Source organism: Prinia subflava, chromosome Z, assembly GCF_021018805.1.
Source record: "Prinia subflava isolate CZ2003 ecotype Zambia chromosome Z, Cam_Psub_1.2, whole genome shotgun sequence".
Classification (NCBI taxonomy): Eukaryota; Metazoa; Chordata; class Aves; order Passeriformes; family Cisticolidae; genus Prinia; species Prinia subflava.
In genome coordinates this window covers 85,935,431-85,955,627 of record NC_086283.1, presented here as the reverse complement: position 1 = coordinate 85,955,627, position 20,197 = coordinate 85,935,431, and the positions used below count along the sequence as shown (strand labels likewise).

The 20,197-nt window shown below is 42.3% G+C and overlaps 1 protein-coding gene across 2 annotated transcripts in view; it reads right to left on the bottom strand.

Annotated features, from left to right (window-relative positions):
- Window positions 1–621: 621 nt before the first annotated feature.
- Window positions 622–20,197, bottom strand: part of EGFLAM (EGF like, fibronectin type III and laminin G domains) — a 75,399-nt gene continuing 55,823 nt past the window's right edge. Inside the window, exons 15-23 of one of the 2 annotated variants that reach the window (XM_063422483.1) lie at window positions 19,910–20,153; window positions 15,570–15,681; window positions 13,897–14,013; window positions 11,523–11,703; window positions 6,990–7,068; window positions 5,963–6,106; window positions 3,355–3,438; window positions 2,213–2,316; window positions 622–1,714 (exon numbers count right to left, since the gene is read on the bottom strand). In XM_063422483.1, coding sequence (XP_063278553.1) covers window positions 1,560–1,714; window positions 2,213–2,316; window positions 3,355–3,438; window positions 5,963–6,106; window positions 6,990–7,068; window positions 11,523–11,703; window positions 13,897–14,013; window positions 15,570–15,681; window positions 19,910–20,153 — 1,220 coding nt within the window. In that variant the 3' untranslated portion in view covers window positions 622–1,559. The remainder of the gene's footprint in view (window positions 1,715–2,212; window positions 2,317–3,354; window positions 3,439–5,962; window positions 6,107–6,989; window positions 7,069–11,522; window positions 11,704–13,896; window positions 14,014–15,569; window positions 15,682–19,909; window positions 20,154–20,197) is intronic. The other variant, XM_063422482.1, reaches the window with a different exon arrangement.

The following is a 20,197-nucleotide window of genomic DNA, read 5'->3' as shown; positions in this document are numbered from 1 at the left end:
GCAGGATGGGATGTGTGCAGGATGCAGGTGTCCTTGGCAGGTATTTGCCTGCGCCATCATCTAGATCTGCTGTAGGTGGGATGAATCTAGGGAATGTGTGTGAGCTCTCAGGATGCCAGGAGCACTCTGAGCACAGTAAAACTGCAGCAGAATCTTCCTCACCTCCATTGCTTTCACCACATCAGGTCTATGCAGCTCACAGGCATTCAGATGAGCCTGTACCCCTGAAGAAATCTGTGCTTCCCCCACCACAGGCAGAGGTGGCAGGTTGTGGGGTGCCCTGCTGCACGGTTGGTCTCTCTTCCTCCCCCATCCTCTTAAAGGCTCACTCATCCACTACTAACAAAGAATTAGGGGAGAAAAATCTCCAAGTTATGAAATTCTGGACCACTCTTTCCGTGTCTCAACAGCACTCTGCCTGCTTAAACTATACTTTGGCAATCAAGGTTGCATAAGTGCTGGTCCAGTGCCTAGAAAATACAACATTTTAAGAAGACTGTGACCTACCAATCTCTCTTGCAATCCCTTTTCTAATTTTTCCTCATAAAAAAAAAAAAAAAAAAAAAAAAAAAAAAAAAAAAAAAAAAAAAAAAAAAAAAAAAAAAGATTTGTAATACAACAGTAGCGAGTATTTGCTCTTTTTTTTTCCTAATCTTTTAATCTGTTTAAGACAGGAAAGCTTCATAATGTACAATTTTAAACTGTCAAAATTTACAGAACAAAAAGAGTCAAATGTAAAACTGGTCATAACTCACAAATATCCCCATTAAAACTGTATAAGACAGACATAAAGCCACAGGTCACTTTTCTATTTTTAGGAAAGTGTGCAAAGAGCTAATTGTATAATACATGTAGATGTTAGAAGTGATGCCATGTAAGCAGGTCTGCTGCTACTATAAAAAATAGACAAGTATAAAATTACTTCTACAAAATTGGTTCATTGTTTTTGTTGCTTGTAATAAAAAAGTAGACTCGTAAGAACTTTCCTCCTCAACAGACAACAGTATTTTTAAACAAGTCATTGTAACTGTAATCCTGTTACACAGGATGAAACATAACTTAGCTAAATCAGAGAATGGTAAGGAGAACTGCTTGTTCCAGGACCTACACGTGAATGCAGAAATATGCTGCCCGATGGTGTATTTGTTGAACAGCACAGTCACTGTATCCCTGCTGGGTAGGACGACTGCAGGTGTTTCAAGATTGCTTTCTCTGATACTACAAAAGATAACCTAGGGACCACAAAACACAGTCACTGAGCTACTCTTGACATCACACTTTGCCATTTGCACTGACGAACAACCTTTAGCGTTCACTAAACACTTAGGGGGTAGAGGGCACGGATCATACACAAAACTCTTGGTTTCATTTGGGCAGGAAAGGAGAGGGAAGGAGAGGGAAAAATGTTCTTTTTTTGTTTGTTTTTGGGTTTCCCTTTGGCTCTGTCACCTCCCCAGACGGCAAACACGGTCCGACTGTAGAGGACTGTGTCAGCCAGCTCCCGCTCAGCCGCACACACAAGCACATGACGGGTCCTCAGCACCGGGACTCCTCTCTTGTCACTTGGTCCCACACGTGTTGATGTTCTTGCCGTTGGCAGCATCCTCCACCAGCGAGATGTGGTAGTCAGTTGAGAGTGTGAGGTGGGAGATGCAGCCCACCAGCCCCCGCAGGTACTGCCGGTTCGTGTGCAGGGCAATTTCCTTCATGCCACCTGCAGGAAGGGCTGCGTCAGAAACTGCACCAGCACGGGTGTCTGCTCCTGCCTGGCAGGCTGCACTCCCAGCAATGCCACTCCTAGTGCACCTCAGAAGGGAATTTCGATTTATAGCTTGCTCTGTGTTGTTTCAAATAACAATTTTAAGCACTTGAAAGTACAGAGGGGATAAGCAGGAGGTGCTGAACTAGGATGCCAATTATTTATTACAGAAATTGTAGCATCAGTAAGAGCTGAATAAGCTTATGCCTGTGCTTCCAGCTGCCTCTTGCTGTTTCTCTGTGTACCTGCCAGGACTACTTTAGGGCATCCCATAGTGCTCATCCCCTATACCCATCCCCCATGTCACTCAGAGTGACCTCCTCACAAAAAACAGGCTGTAGCAGACTGGAGGCTGCTGTGTGACACCTCCACCTAGAACTGGACACAGCTGGAAAGCCCTACCTTGCAGCTGACCTTGCAGCTGTGTCCTGAATGTGAATAATTAGCACTCACCTACATAGAGATCTCCATTGATATTTAACTGCCTCATCTTCCCAGGGGATTTACCAGTCCTGGCACCATAATCGTCCACGGTTACTTTGCCAGACTGTCCATCTCTGAAACAAAAAGCAAACCACTCTCATTCATCCAGCCTACAGTCAGATGGGAGGAGGAGCAGTGGCATCTTCCACTTGCAACTCAGAGCTTAGCAGGGTTCACAGTGAAGGCTTGGAACTGGGAACCCCACAGACACAGTGTACCACGGCAATCCAGACTTTTCAGGTTTTAGGATTTTTTTATAGGATTTTTTTTATGTCGAAGACTTGCAAACTGTGCAGGACACATTTGGACAGCAGAAAGTACTGGAAAATAATCAAATTGGATAGGCTGGGAAAAGAGGGGGATGGACACATTCTGATCTGTTGTTAAAAATCAAATGTAATGTTAAAAGTTAACAGCAGGGAAAAAATGGGCAAGCTATGGTAAAATTTACTTCTAAGCAGCTGGGGTTTTTTTCTCACTAGATCCATTTTCCACATGATCAATAAGAGTATTGACAGAAAAGCTACTTGATTCCTATTTTCACTGAATTTGATAACAAGTTGTGCTAAATGTCAGACTGTGATTTCCAAGGAATCAACCTTTCACAAAGAGAGGAATGTATGCTTTCCCTGCTGGACACAGTTGCCTCCCATGAGGTAATGAGTTATAAATATGAGTTATATATACACTGCAAGATGTCTACACCTCCTCCAAATAGAAAAACTAGGTTTACACTGTCTGTGCTCCAGTGCTTGTGCCAGCCCGCAAAATGCTCACCAGGGAATTTTAAAATGCAGACATTAAAGAAAAATACTCTTAACCAAAATGGTACGGGTTTAATAGAATGTCTTTCAGAGCCCCAGAATAGCCCTGCATGACTTTGGCAGCCTGCCTTGAGCTGTGCCGAGTTGGCACTGTCACCTCAAGCACAGCAACCTTTGTGTACATCATCCTGGAACAGCCAAGCTGCTAACAGCTCCACGCCTAAGCGACTTGTGAGTGTGGAGTGATTCACACCCCTCCAGCACCCAGACACACCAGCCAGGATCTTTAACAGCAGGGGGGCTCCCAAGTGCCTCCCAAGTGCCCCCGGACGAAGCCTGCCCACTTACCGCACAGCCTTGACTCTGTGCCACCGGCCGTCGCTGAAAGAGCCGTTCACTGTGATGGAAGCAATGCCACTGCCCAAATTGTAGCTACAATTAAAAAAAATTGAAATGTTATTTCCTGCCTTCCTTGAGAGGATCAGTTGCCTGCCAAGTTGCTCAGGAATCCTTGCTCCCTTCTGGCTCGGATTTGGGGGAGAGTGGAGTCCCTTGGAGTCCCAGCAGCAGTGCTCTTATTTTGCAAAGTCAGTCTCGTGGACAAGCAGCAAAACTCCCTGAGTCAGTGTGGGTACCATTACCACCTTCCCATGGGAGCAGAAAGAACCTCTGCATGGCCTTTCTTCCCCAAAGCAGGGGATTATGAAGGTCAGTGATCTACAGACCTTTGGTCTAATGGGAGACAGCAGTGTAAGCTGCAAACATGGTTAATGAAGACACTTTTACAAGAGCAAATAAGCATGTGACCTATAACAGATCTACAAATCATCTGAAATATAGGGAAGGTTGAGACCTGTGATGTTAGAAAAAATGAAGTCTAATAAATGCAGATGCTTCAGCTGCCACTTTACTTATTTCTTTGTGTTTCCTTCTATTAAAATTACTCAGGCGATATAATGTCCCTGTCATGTTTATACTTCAGACATCTTAATTTCTGTGTCCCTGAAGCTTGGGCCAACCTTAACAAAAGAGAAGTAGCTGCTACAGCACAGCAAGCTATTGAGTGCTCAGGATGAACTAGCTGCTGCTGGACTTCAGCCTGTATGAAGCAGGAGGGATTAAGGCCAACATCACTATCTCTTCAAAAAGACTGAATATGGAATGAACTCATGGCCAGGATGAATTCTTCAAGAAAAGCTGTAAGCTGCCCAGAGCAAACTGGTCACCCTAAATTTGTTTCCTCTCCAGGTGTTTAAGTGAATCTCAGGCAAGCATCCCCTTTTACCCAGGATGCAGATACCAGTCCAGGTGAAAAAAAAAAAACAAGAGGATGTGGGTGTTCAGGATTGCATCAAAATGTCAGACCTTTGATAATAGAAATGAGATTCATATCCCTAAAGAATCCCCCTACAACCTGAAATAACCTTCGCCACAAGCAGGGAGCAACAGAAAGAATTTATAGCAACAGGTACACTGTACAGGGAATAAGGCCATAGAAAATGGAAAAGTAAAAGTGTGTTTTGGACTTTAAATTGGATCAGAACACAGACATCTAAACTTGGGCTGCAGGAAAATTCTTCTAATCAATTCACAGCCCCGAGAGTCTCCTGACCTCACCTCTCAAAAGCTGAAAATCTAGCATGAGGATCAAACTTTCAGAATTATTTTTTTCCTACATTGGTCCTGTTATCTTCTTCTTTGATGTTTCCCTTCAGTAAGCAGAGATTGCTTATGAGGGTTTTATTTTGGTAGCTTAATTTTTCACCTTCCTAAATGAATGTGGAAGGTATAAGTATTTCAGTAAAATTCAGCTGGTTTGGTCTAAAGCCTTTGACTATCTTCATCTCTGGGGAAGAGCAACAACCTAATAAAAATTGCACTGTGCTTCAGAAACAGAATAGAGTGGTCACTTACTGCCACACATCTTGGAGTCCCTCTAGTCCCTCTAAACACATTTTAAAAATGTACCACTTCTGCAGAGTCAGTTCCTTGTTTACAAACCAATTAGGAAACCAAGAGGTTTTGCCAAGTTAGCCACTGACAAACCACATTTAAAAAAAAAGCTTAAAATAAATTAATTTAAATAGAAACATGCAACTTATCTATACACTCATGGTAGAAAGAACCATGACATAACACGGTAGCCAGTTAAGTAAAAAAATAAGGTTATATAATAACCTCTCTGCCACATGATCGATAGTGTCTCACGGCAATCCACCATAGTGATGGCATCTGCAGTTTGCTGTTTCAGTGTTTGCCTTACACACCCTAAAGGGGCACCATTCGGAAACACAAGGCTTTCAAAACACAGGAGTCCCAAAAAAGCACCACATAAAACTTGCACAGGGTCTGCCTGAGTGTCTGCAAAGCAAAAAGATATTCTGCAGCAACACCCCAGCATTTCCCAATAGTCCCCAATTTCACCATTTTGACGCAGTATTACTGCGTAATTAAGTGATTTTGTGGATGGTGGAAGAAACAAGGTGTGGTGACAATCGTGTGTGTGTCACAGGGCTGGACATTTGGGGGTTTGGGGTGGTGGAAGCCCTGCTGCTGTGTGCACTGTCTGGCAAAGAGTGAGCCCACAGTGAGCACTGGCATCTCCAAAGTTTGTCCTCGAACCCTGCCAGCCCTACCCTGCTCTGCCTAACTGAGATACCCTCAAGAGATATGTGTGGGGCGTACCAACAGTATCCATCCCCTCATAAGAACTCCTTCAGAAAGTCACAATAAAGCCCTAATGTTTGAAAAATTGGGAAGGAGGAGTGATGCAAATCTTGCAGCACATTACTTCTTCAACTTACACCCTTTCCCAGACAGCAAATGGGACCCATTATTGAACAAAACTTTGAGGATGAGACTGTCCCACACTGTGCCAAGGAACAAGAGCACTGTATGTGTTGTAGCAACTCCTTTGAGCCCTGTGTGCTACAGAAGCAAGGGAGAGAAAGTTTACCTGAATATTAATGCTCCCTCCTGAAGGCCTAGAGAGATGAAATCACTGTTAGGCCGCATGGGACTGTTTCCCCTCCACAGCAAAAGGCCTTCTTTCATTGTGGTTTTAAACCTCATGAACACATTTGTTCTTGTTCCTGATACCCTGTTTAATGTACAAGAAGAAAATAATAGTAAAACACTAAATTGTGCTAGTCTTCTTTCAAAAAAAAACATAAAAGATGATGCAGCATTTCTTCTCTGCTGGTCTGGTGGGTTAGTGTTTTGCAACACATTTACATGCTGATCTGTGAAGGATTCTGGTTCATACCCCCATTTCCATCATTTCAGAGTAGGGGAATTCAACTCATCTCTCCAGAATCCCAAACACAATAACTGCTAGCTTATTCCACACAAATAAGAGAAAATCCTTTTTCTCCTCTAGCCCAGTGTGAAATCCATCCCAAACGCAGATTTTGAGAACGCCCAGTAGATGTGATGCCCTCAGAAGCCAATGGAAAAAGCATAAGAAAGGGAAATCAGAAAGTCCCAGTAGGTGAGAGGTACCAAATGGCAGGTGAGGACACTGGGGGTTGTCCCTTCTCTACTTAGTGGCTGAAATAAAGGTAGGTGGAGGAATTTGCTGGGATGTGGGGATGTTCTAGGGTACAGAGCAGTCAAGAAAGTAACTTTGAGGATCTAAATGTTAGGCTAAAGCAGGAGTTAAAAAGGAGTTAAGGTCCTTAGTCTCTTTTGAGACACAGGCTCTGTATGTCTGTTCTATGGCCTCAGGGAAGAACCAGTCCCTCTCCCCACCAGACATACATGTGCTATTTCTTGACAGGCTGCAAGATGCTCAAATATAACAAACTAAGACACAAGGACAAAATCTATTTTCCCCTGAAATTTAAAAATATGGCAGAAATAGAGTTAGAAATATTAAAAACACAGCTTAAAACATGTAAATATACTACACTCTCCCACATAAGGCTCCTAACATTTATAACATTTAAGAAACAGAATACTTATGTTCACAGGAGATACATTACCTTTTCAGGATATCTGGATTATCATATGTGAGGTAACTACGACCAATAAATTGAGGGATTTCAATTGCTTCTGTAATGGCTGAGAAGTAAATACAAAAAATGAAGACAAGTGTCAGATAGCTGACTTGGAAATGGAAGGACAAAAAGAGACAAGACTCTTTGATTGATTTACTCCTGCAGTGGCAGGTACCTGCCAGTGGCACAGAACTGAACACACACTGATTTGCACAAAGGCACTGGCCAGATTGTAACTAAATGTAGGGGCAGTGGTTAAGGGAGTTTAAATGGCTGACAGTCCCTCTACTTACAGCCTCCATGTCAGGAGCCTAACATATTGCTCCACCACAAATGTTAGTGCAGAAAATTATGAAGTATTGGGAAAACATTGCAAATTTTCTCTTTACCCCTGTTTCCACATTCCTTGACTCTCCATGTGGTTCAGCACTCCCTCTTGCCAAAGCTTACGCATTAACCACCTTTGTTTATAGGCTTAGAAACTGCTCCCCAGCTGCTAACAGAGCACCACATACTGAGCACATTAGGGACCTCTCACCCTGCAAAGGGAGGCTGAAGGCAGCACAGACAACTCATCAGCTCCCTGTTTTCTCTTGCAGCATATGTGATTGCACAGAGTGGCTGCTGCATGCCCAGAGCTCGCCCTGGGGTGCAGTGTGGGGGGCAGTTTGACTCCAGGGAGGAGTTACAGAGTACAGAGTCCCAGATCACCTTAGTCTATTGAAAACAACTGGGACTCTGCTAAAAGCTGCATGGCAGAGGCTGTGGAGCCCCTTGGTGCATCCAACACTGCAGCGGATTGGGGGTTGTTTTCTGTGCCCCCCATACAGCATTTCTCTAGGGACAGCCCCAGGTACCCCTGTGGTGTATGGCTGGGACAGTGGCAAACCTTGCAGCCAGAACTGGAGCTGGTGCACTGCTACCCATGGGGAAGACTTTGGCAAAATAATTCAGCTGTGTGATGTAAATCATGGAACATCCCTGATACAGAGCCCTTCGCCAGGCTATGAGTACTGGCCTCAAACAGATTTTTTTCCTTGAGTGAACATCCTACAGTTTGTTGCTGATCTCTCATAATTGACTGCTCTCATTAATATGAGCCAGTTGTATAAATTACTTAAAATAGGTGCCTTCATCCTATTTTGTTACTGAGGAATAATCCCTTCAACCCACAGCTAATCCCATCTATATAAATTTCAAGTTTTCCAGGGCAAAGATGCTTGCTTTCTTTATGCAACACTGGGTCTGGCTGGGCTTTTAGCGCTCACTGTGACACAGATATGCAACAATTGGTGTAGTCTGGCAGTCAGCAACAGCAATATGAAATTTAGCTCTAGGTGCCAAGACTGAGAATTTTAGATAGTGACAAATGACTGTTTTCATCCTTAGTGAAATCAGGAAAGCTGCCTAATATGTCTAAAGAAACCACCACAGGCCGTGTCCAGTCTGCAGCCTGCCAATGTAGATGGAAGATTGCAGAAGTTGTGTTACACTGGCCAAACAGTCCTCACCAAGTCTGACACTTCCTGCACTGGACAGCCTCTGATGGCAGTAGAGCATGAAAAGAGCCCTTGCTCCCCTTTCACATCCTGTACTAGAGCCCCACTGCTCTTGCCTTCAGCAGGGGAAGGTGCCCATGTCATGTAGCAGCCCTTGCCTGCACCAGACTACTCTGATTTCCTCTAGAGAGCATAACGGGCATTTACCTCTGCTTGCTCTTCATTACTTTTACTGAATCTGAGTGCAGAAAAACAAGCAAGTTTTTAGCAGTAACCCTTGATGCAGCCAGGATCTTTGCAGCTGGAAGGGAGCAGGGCTGGTAAGGAGATCTAGGACTAAACACCTCCATTCTTTGCTCATCACGATTCAGCCAACAAGCACCAAAGCTCTCATGACAAGCAGGAGTGAGCTCTGGACTGCAGGGCAGCCTGAAGTCACATCACAAAATGTTCAGCCAGCTGCCTGGCTCCTCTGGCTCTGCAAATACAGGGACCAGCTCCACAGCCACTGTGCTGAGCTTGGCAAATGCTTTGGATGCAGTTTGAAACATCAACAGCATGATGTTTAAGGAAGTACTATATAACCTTAGAAAATATTTTGGCTTAATGACAGAAACTTGCCAGGCTTAATGGAAACCCAGTATCCAGACAAACACACAATGACAGAGCAGTTTTCACATAATTTGCAGTACTTACTGTTTAGGCAGTAACTTCCACACTCTGCAGTGAGTCAGCATAAAACAAAACAAGAACATCCTGGGTTTATTATTCTAAAGCATAAAAACCTCCTTTAGTCCAATTTCATGCCCACTTTTCTGCAAAAGTATAATCTCCCACCTACCATTTGCACAAGTGACTACAATCACCTGTGAAAGTAGCACTGTTTTCATTATTGGTTTGCTCCAAGTATCTATATTTGTCTGCTCAAAACACACAAAGGGACAGACAGGTGAGACCAGCAGCAAATCCTTCTGCTAGTCCTGTTTGTCAAATCCCAGTGACTTACCAGGTTTTACCCAGGGATCGGCTCTAGCCAAGAGAAAACAAGAGTTTGCTGTTCTACTCCATCTTAACAGTTAAAGTATAAAAATACCTTTAGCACTTCCCAAGCTTGGACAGATGATATAAAACCTAGCATTGCCAGCAAAATCTCTATTGAATCTTCAGCTAATGATCCATTACAATATGAATCAATATCTCATATACGTCATACTAGCATTACTTGAGTTTTTAAGTGGTGTGTGTAATTTTAAAGGTTCAGGTGCAGTCCCTCACAAGCACTTTGCTTTTTAGGGTTTTTTACAGCAGCCCACCACCCAGAAGGATGGAGACAGCTCCTTCACCTCACATACCTTCTGAGTGCACTAACAAAAACCATGTTGTGAAACAGAAGTGGACACAGACGTGCATCTCGCCTTAACCTTGTCTACAACCCAACAGGCAAGGATTATTTTGAGGAATCTGTTTCAGGTGGTTCACAAAAAGGCTGTCATCGACTGAGGTTTAGGAGAAACCTCCATGCTCTCTGCACATCTATCAGAAAACCCTTCAATTTTTGGTGGCAGCTGAGGCTGCACAAGGGCAGGGAGGTTCAGCTGTACCTGAACAGGAGCCACAGGTAGCAGGAACAGAAGCCAGATGGCTTGTGCTTTTGGACACTCCTAAAACAAAGACTGGATTCACATTGGAAGCAGCACCCAGGATCTGGCCAAGTCATAGGCAGAATGTGCTTCAAAATGTCTCTAAAAGCCTGGACACACACTGAGGTGGCAGTGGGGAGGACACGTCAGCCAAGTGTGCTGGTACCACGAGCTCAGGCCCTGCTCCCTGGGCTCAGCACAGGCCAGGAGCTGAGCAGAGGTGAGGAGCTGCGTCCCCAGCACTGCACACCAAAAGGGCAGGCAGTCACACACCCAGGCTGCAAAACGTTCCCTTGACTGACTGCCCCTGGAGATGTGTTGGTACAGCTAGCGATACCATCTTGAAGACAGGAATTTATCACCCTGCACATAACTAGAAAGCCAAAATTTCAGTTCTCCTGCCTCCCTCCAAAGAAGCCAGGGTAAATGATGTTTCAGCCCTTAGGTAGACCACAACAACGTAAGCAAAGGGGTTTCTTGCACTGCATTTTAATATAATGCTTTTGTTCTAAGATATTGTCTGTTTTGCAGAAAAGGGCAATCTATTCGTCACAATTTAACCAAAACCACTACATTTAACTTTGAAATTTATGACTGTGAGAAATGAAGCAGTGGGTGAAGACAATAATGTCAGCCAGCTCTTTTGAACCGAGTTTACGGTTACATTACAAAAATTTCCCTCGGGGTTAAGCTCAAGCTTGATAGAAGTGAAATAACTCCATCTAGTGGAATAACCCCAAGCACACTTTTTAAACACTTTTCTTGCAATCTTATTCCTTTTCTGAATCTAAGGTTTGAACTATTACAGTGGCTCTGAAGAAAAGAGAGTAATGTGCATGTGGATGGGTCTTCCTCCTTGGTGGTCTCCTTTGCCCCACCAAGGCAGGATATCTGCAGATGGTGAAATCTCCATCAGAGCAGTCAGTGTCTCAAACAGGAGCAGACCTTTCTGTGTGTGAGAACAGCATTTGCTGTCAGCTGTACGGAGGATAAAATTACAAGGGTTATCCATGCTCGTGCTTCAGGCTGTAACATAACTGCTGGCTGGAGGACCCTGGCAGGAATTCCCCCTTTGCACAGCACTGCACAATTAGCGACCTGTATGAAGTGTCAGTGTTCAGTGTTATTCACCACAAGCAACCAGACACCAGGTTGCTATCTATGGATCCTAGCCCTGTGCTGGGATAACAGTTACCACATTCCTAAATAACAAAACATATTCTTTCCTAGATACATGAAAAGTGCACAGATGAAAGGGGAGCTTTGGCCTCCGGGGCTTCTATTTAAAGGCATGTGTACAGCAGCAGTTGTAGGTGCTAAATCTTCCTTATTTTTGTGATCAGCTCCAGATCCCTGGGTTGATATCCAGCCATTGTTACCTTTTTGGCAATGTTGTCCATCGAAGCCCAGGGGACAGTCGCATTCATAGCTGTCCTTCTTGGGAACACAGGTGCCACCATTTGCACATGGAGAGGTCACACAGGGGTGAGCAGCATTTGCTAGGTTGATTCCAAAGCTGAAATCCTGTTTCACATCAATTGTCCGGTCATTCAAGACAATCTACGTAAAAAAAAAAAAAAAAAAAAAAAAAAAAAAAAAAAAAAAAAGGTGTGAAAACACATTGTAAAAGCTTCTAAATTCAGAGTCTCCTACAGCTAGTTAGAAGGTTCCTCTGAAAGACTTCAGAGACATGTAACTAAAAACTTGGCCCAAATCCTATTCTTGTGTGTTTTCCAGTTGCAGAGGTCCAGCTCCTACTTTTGCTCCCCAATCTACTTGAGATTAATCTCTTTTGTGTCTTGTGAAATAGCCTTAGGCAACCCCTCTTGGGGTGAAGCTTTGTGGAATTTACCAGGCCTGTGCCTGGACACAGGTCCAACGCTTTGTAGCTGGACCATGAGCTGGGATGGTAAAATTAGATGAACGCTGCTGAGGAAAAGCATCTCTGAGATCAGAAAAACCCCAGGAGATGAGTGTTGACAACAGAAATACTAAGCAGAACAGCTTATTTTTCACATTTTCTATTGCTTTCTAGTTTCTCATCTTGCCTGAAAGAAGCTAGAGTTACAACGAATGAAAAACATAAATAAAGACCCCACAAAACTGTTTGTATATAAATGGAAGAGAACTGCTAAATGCTGGGATTTTTCCAATATGTCAGCAGCATATGTTCTCCAAAATAAACCAACATTTTTATAATCTCAGCTGACAACTCAGCAAGAGAGATTGCATGGAGGCACATCATCTAATCTCAGCTACATCAAAATAAGTACATCTTAGCAAACAATGGATTTTAAGGCCAGAAATGACAATAGTTGCTCTGGCTCCTGCATAACTGGGACAATGCACTGTAGGGGATGGAGAAGAAGTTGCATCACACACTACTCAACTCTGACAGCAGAAAAAAAATTCAGTCCTGTCATGCAATGGAGCAGGGAAGACTCCATTATATTTTCAGCTTCTTTCTAAATTTTGACTACATTGTTCCAGAGGTTAACAAGTCTCCTCTCATAAAAACGTGTCTTTTGTTTCTGGTTTTAAACTTACATTCAGTTTCAAGCCCTTGTTTCTCATCATGTCTTTTTCTGCATAATTCCAGCCCCATGTATTGAAAGAAATCTCATCATCTAGGAAGCAGAAGACAACTATAAAGTCACTTCTCAGCCTTATCTGACTAACTAAAGATATTGTGTTCTTAGGTCTTTCTGTACACTGCCTATTTTCCAGTATTTGGTGGTGTTTGCAGCTCTATTTCTGTACAGTTGTCCAAAATCCTATTATGTATAAAGCAGGGAACTAAACATTCCCAGTGCCCAAAAGGCAGGCAGTACTTTTCCCTGACATCCCATTCATGCCACTGAGAATACAAATCCACTTTATTAAGTACATCATAGAGATAAGGGCTCTTATTTCCCAGTCCTCATCAGTGCCTTTACTCTAGCGTAAAACCCTTGACCTTGTAATTGTAACCTGTGTTAATTTGTCCTAGGCTCTCTATCTTGCATCCCAAAATGCATTCTGTTCAGTCAAGTCTACCTTCCCAATGATGTTCATGTGTTTGACCTATTCCCATCACTATTCCTCACTCCCACAGTCTTCCTGAACTTCATGTTTTCTGCTGGACAGCTGACAAAGACACTAAAAAATGTCAGACTGCGTGATGAAACTATTTACACTGAACTACAATTACTTTTCTGTGCTGGAGCAATTGTTAACCATAGAGTTTATAAAATTTTAAATTAAAAACTATTATTAAAATTTGGCATTATTTGTTATTCCTTTGCATCAATCTGATGCAATGATTCAATCCTCTAAAACTGTGAGGATTCAGGACCAACCTTCCAACTTTATCCAAGTCATTTTAAGTTTAGTTTAGAAAGAAAAAATGTTAGCTCAGTTTGCACTTTCATTATTTACTAGGCCTGATATGAACTGCTCTCGCTCTCAGCTGACCACACGAGAACATCACCCCTAGTGTCTGCCAACCATGGAAAACATCTCCTCCGTTCACGTGCCCCACAGAAAATTGTAAGAGGGGAAGGCAGTGCAGTGAGCATCTCCATTGTAGTGTAAGAATGCACTGTGACTTTTCACTGTGAAATAATCATATAACCACTTGATGGTGGGCTCCTGAGGTGAAATCCTTGATTATTTTGAACAATTGCCAGTGGATCAAGGGCAGGTTTGCACAGAAAACATGCACAGGGCGTGATGGAAATAAATGCCCCGCAGTGTGCTTCGCTGGGCACACACCTTCTGGATGCTCCCACTGAAGGGTCTGAGGATCCCAGAGTTCTTCTTCACATCATCATAATTAGGGACTCCACCAATAAATATTTCAGAGCTGCATTTAATCTGTGTAAAAGCCCCCTGCAAGAAACATAGAATAACGTTTTATTAGAGTAGCTGGAACGATGCTTCAATCTTCAAATAATCCTGCATGAGTTGTGATAGTCTTGCATTAGATTTTATAGCTTATTTCAATGCCTCTTCTTTGTTTAATCAAGAAAGCCATTGTAGGACACTCTTGACTAACTTACATTATCCCAGTCAGAAGTAGCAGAAAAATCTCAAGTATTTCAAAATGGCAATACTGAAGGAAGAAAGACAGAAAATTGATTTATCATGTTTTCTGACTGCACATCTAGCTTTATTTACAAAGACTTGATGTACACAGATGTAAATTTATAACCAGAATTAGGTTCATAAAGCTAAAACCAGAGCAAAATTCATGCAACAGAGACTCATTCAGTATTTCCAATATCTAAGAGATAACCTACTGTAAGTTATGTGTCTAAATGAAAGAAACATTGAGTTTGCATCAATTACCAGGCACAGCTTCTCCGGATACCTGATGGGAATATTCAGGGTCCTGGAGTAAACTGAAAGACATTTCACAACTAAAGGCAGAATAACTCTGTCATTCCAGCCCTGCAGAAACTTCTGTGCTTTCATGGCTGGCAGCTCCCAGCCACCCTCCTCCTTGAGTACTGCACTGCAGCACTTAAGAGAAAAAAAAGGGAGTGTTCACCTTAACCCATCTACATAAAGAAGTCTTGACAGCTCCAGTCAAATGTTTCTCACTCAATTTGTTTCCTGATAGACAACTGCAATTTCAGTTTTTTAAAATTTTTGATCAAAAGTCAAAGCTTTGATAAAAGTTTCCCAGTTTGCCAAAAAGCCTGCTATGGGATTTTTCTGCTATGGGATCTGGAGTCTGGTTTTCTCTCTGCATTTTCCGCTAGATAAAAGACATTTTCTAAGCAGATCTAGCCTCAGCTTTTATCAAGACAGAAAACATACCTCTGGGCATGCATTTGAGTGCTTGGAGTGAATACCCTGCTTGGTACAAGTACAATTTCACTTTATTATAAATTTGACTCACTATGATCACTTGATGAGTGAAGAACAAAAAGCAAGTCATCAACTGTCTGATCGTTCTAACCCTTACTCTGGCCTGTAAATTACTTTTGCAAGAAGACAAACAAACATTCTCTTCAGTCCTACATTTCTGGGACAATATTCAGAAAGAGATAAAAAAGAGACTGGGCACATACTTCTCAGCACAATGCTTCTCCAAATGACACCTCTCATAGTGTACATGTTTCTAAACACACTTAGCCACGACAAGTACCAACAAAAGTGAGGTTTTCACCTCAGGAAGATAAATGAGCCAGACACAAAAATGTGAGACTATGTCAGGAACAGGTACAGTTAGATTCCAGTGGGATCCCTACCTTTACAGGTATCCTTGTCCTCAGAGGGAAGACCTTATGCACAGATTCCCAGCTCTGGGCTTAAGAAAATGTTGCCCTAATGTGTATACTGTTTTAAGCAAGTAAGAGCTTTGAGAGCAGGCTGTGCAGTCTACCATGCAATTTTACAGTCCAACAGCTGCATTCAAGAGAAGTCTGACATAAACTCACCTCTGCCATCCCTTCCACTGGCTTCTGTTTGTCCACCTGTAGGATACCATTCTTCGCCGTGCGAGACACTCGCAATTCATGCCACTGACCCAGACTGACAGGTTCCTCACTCCTGTTTTAAGGGCAAGAAAATTTACAAGCATGTAACACTGCACCTTTCTGGTACTCTGTAATGCCAAAAAGTCAGATACTCTGGGATGCTTTTCTAAATAAAAAATAAATATCAGCCACTGTGATTTTCCCTTTTAAGGAAGTAATAATCCTCTGAGCCCCATCAGCAAAGACCATATTTCTTGAGCAAATAACAAGCTCTCTGGTTTTCTTTATAAATTAAACACTATCACCAGCACACACTTTAGCTACCTCTGTGTTAATTTTTCTGCTCAGTCATCTATAACACGTGAAAAGAAATTTTTTTGTCTCAGCTGTACATCCTCATTTCACTAAAAGTTTCCCACTTAATGGTTGGTCTAGCCCCACATTCTTCATCCTCTTTCAAAACAGAACTACTTTGTGTTGTCTTATCAGCTCTATTTATGCATCCTGTTACATTGACTTCTACACACACACACATACAGCCCGGATGCTGTACATAAAAGGGAAGCAATTAAAAAATGATCCTACTGATGTGATGAGGTCTTGGCTAGGAACAATAATCCCCAGTTGTGCAAAGTATTCACCAATCTCAAAGGAAGCATTTTTAAACAGTTCTTACAATCTTTACTGGCACATTAACAGTATGAATAGCAGCCTGTATGAAGGGCAAAACCACATTCCCCTTCACAAGTTCTGTAGATCTTTGTATCTTGCTTTCAAATGTCATTTTACTACACTGTTTAAAGCATTTTATGTCTAAATGAGATGTTGCAGCCTTTCCTCCAGGAGGACTGAAAACTTGTGTTTTATTTACCAGCCAAGCTGGAAAAAAATCAGAACTGTGTTATCTAGGACCCCTCAGACTTTCTAGCTTCAGTGAAAAAATATAGAATTTCTGGGAATGAAATAATGTTTTGTATTTTCAGAATACTTACATTTAAAAATAAACCCCCCTCTACATTCTGAAATGAAAAAAAAAGGGAAAAAAATGTAATTTGAAATAGTGAGTCAACAGTGATTCAAATGTTGATTAAAAAACTTACATAATTTTGAAAATACTAAAATAATTTTTTTTTCCTTAACGATTAACATCAATTTAAAAACCTTTCTGTCTTTTTTTTTTTGTTTTTTGATCCTTCAAATTTTCTTAAAGCTTATTTTTTATCTATTTTGGTGATGCTGGCAGCATTACTCGACACTTCTGAATGACACTTGGTTCAGAAAACCTCCATTGAAAATACCATCAAGCAATGCCAGTAACTTGTCCTCCTTTTTATGTAGCACCATTTAGGGCTTAACTATCTTGAGTAAATCAATAGCTAAGTAGATCTAATCACCTTGAAGAAATCAATCTATACCTATAAAGGAACCAGATAGGTTTGGCTACATAGTAAGTGGCAATACAAACATTATCTCATCTGCTACTTAGGTCATCATCATGCTAACCCTCCTGCTTTGCCAGATGTAATTACAATCAGGGATGATTAAACCTTGCAGTGTCATCACTTGAGAGCTGCAAGCTATTTCTTGGAATCACAGGCTTTCTGAAACCATCAGGAGTTTGGTAACACTTTCTTCTGGCATTTAAACACTCCTGGCCCTTCATGTGCTGTGGGGTTACTTTTTCCCATGTAAACCAAAGCTTTAAAAATATACCAGATCATGAAGGTCTCAATCCTGTGACTGCTTGGCCAAGGGAAATCCCTGGAAAATCCCAACAACTTCTGCTCTGAGATATTTCAGTGCTCAGGTTCTGCATCTGGCCACCCACTCAGCATCCCTTCTCCCTGTGGAGCCCCAGAGCACTGCTTCCATCCTGGGATACATCAGGAAATCACAACCTTCACCAGCATCAGCTCTCCTACTGCTGCTGCTGACATACACAAATAAGCTTGCCTCATCCTAATTATAAAGTTATTATGGCTGCGTTCTGATTACATTATAATATCTAACAGCCTGGTGATCCTATGGCATAGGTATCAGGATGACCTGAGATATACCACTGTTAAAGGCATGAAGTAGTATGATTGAGACAGACTTTTAGGTGGACATTGACCAGGCATGCATGAAAAACAGGGAATCTATTTGTCTCAATAATCACTGACAGAGCTGATGACAGGGTGTGGATTACACATTTCATCTAGAAAAAAAGAGTTAACAGGACAGCCTGACAACTTTCAACGAAGCCTGATGGTCTCCTGAGTCTCACCCAATACTCAGCTATGTCACCACACTCTTTTCCTCCAGTTCATATAGCTCAGGCAGTGGCTGGCCTCCAGCTTCCTTTTCTGCTTTCCAATGGAAAGGGGCAGTTTCTACTCCCAGGCATATGCTTGTGGCTCTTGCTATATTTTGTAACCCTACATATCAGTTAAACTTTAGTACAAGGTGTTCTGAAGTGCTACAATATTCTAGGAAGAAAAGAAATAAATTCTACTTTAGTATTTTATGGTCGCCAGTTACAGGAATTAGAAGGCTGCAATCAGTAAAGACTGAAGGCTGTTGTAAGAAGGGCTATTCTGAGTTGGGGAAAAGGTCTCCAAAATTAGCTGTTTCTGCCACTTTTCAGCAAGAGAATAGAAAAGGGCAAGTATGAAGTGATTCTTCCCTTGATATATCCTCCCAGCTTCCGGCAACTTGTCATTTAGCAATTTCCTGAGTCGGAGGCTGCATCCGTACAATTGTGTTTGATCTCCCTCAATGGAGCTTTCTTCAAATTTGTGTAGTTTTTTTAACCTATTTATAGTTTTGGCATCTGTAACTCGCTGTGACAATTAGTTTCCACAACTTATTTATGTATTCCTCTGAAAAAAAACCAAACCCAAAGAAAAATGTACGGAATACTCATTGATCTCCATGCCATTCATTAATTAAATCCTCTATCATACTTGCACCAAACTCCTTCTTTTCTAGGCTGAAAGATTCTGCTGTGGAAAAGCTTTGTGGAAGATATTTCATTCCCTCTCCTGGATGTCAAAACTACTCTTCCTTTTTAATTTTGCTGTTTTCTTTTGAAATGATGTGACCAGAACAGCAGTAAGTTTTCAAGAGAGGGTGCATTGTGGGCTGGAGCAGAGACATCCTTCCTTACTCCATTCCTAATAATTCTCTGCATTGTACTTAGGTTTCTATATTTGTCTCTAAACAGTTTGCTGTTGCTTCCACAGAACTATCCATGATGACTCCAGGATCTTTCTCTCTCTGACAAAACTAGCAGTTTTTCCACAGCTGTGCATTGTTAGTCTTGTGCATTATTTTGCATTTGCTCCCTTGAAATTTCATATCTCATTTTGTCTGCAAAACTGAATGAGGTTGTTTGCTTGAGTCCTCATTCAGTTTAAAATCAGTACAATTTCCCTAATTACAGCACACGCAAAATTCCTGATGCCCATCCACAGGAATCATTGGTATGCAAGACTTGCAGACAGTGCACACATTTTGCATAAGCTTTATATACGTAATTTCTGAATATCAGGTCAGCCTGGTCAAACTGGCATCCTCCTGGGCCATACCCAAGGTACTGAGTGCCTCTGTTTGGCCCAGTGTCTTTCAGAAAGCCCAGGAACAGCTGCCAGTTACTTGGCATTCAATTACACAGGGAGAGAGAGCAGTGTTTTTGAGGCATTTCATTGCTTCTACTCTCCTAGACATTAATTTTAGGATGCAATTAATTGCTTGCAGAAGGCTGTGAACCCTGGTGACTAGGTTAAACCACATATTTATGTTTTAGACAGCTTACGTTGTATAGATTGGATACTAGCATCAGGTCCCTCAAAAAACAGCACTATGAGGAAGTGGAGGGACCTGGAGGTGTATCTTCTTGTGCCACCTCCAGCCTGTCACACCTGCTTGGAACTGGAAACCAGAAAGGAGGATGCACAGATAAGTGTCAATATTGTGAAATCCTGTAGTAGAAAGTATACGCATAAAATATTTATAGTTCCCCTAACTAGCTATGGTGAAGTGCCATGGGGGCAAGAAGGGAATGACTGCAATACCATACAGACACAAGTGTAACATCTGCAGTAAGACAAAGCACAAAGCTTTGAAACACAAACCGATGTAGGAAGAAAACCCTGTCCTCTTGACCACAATTATAGTGCTTCTGTGCCTCCTTAGAAGCAGGCACTAGAGACCAAGGAGCTTGTACAACTCCTCATAGGCTGTGACTCCTTCCAGTCCACTCCTGTCCTGGGTCAGCACCGTGGCACTGCTGGGAAGGAAACACAGGCAACACCACGTACCTGATCACAGCTGTTCCTGAGCCACAGTCGAACCTGAACTCCACGTAGCCAGCCACCATGTTAATGGAGAGGAAGTCCTTGCTGTCTGTGTCATAGCTGTACAAAAGGACACCAGTCTCTAAATCTGGACGAAATGTCAGCTGAAACTCCATGAAGGAAAGGTAATTCTGCGGTTCCAAGGGCCAGGGTGTGCTAGCAAATGACCTTAAGGATTCGTTGAACTGAGGTATGGCCAAGGTGAGTGCTGGAAATCCAGAAATCACAAGCAGGTCACTTGAGGGTCAAACA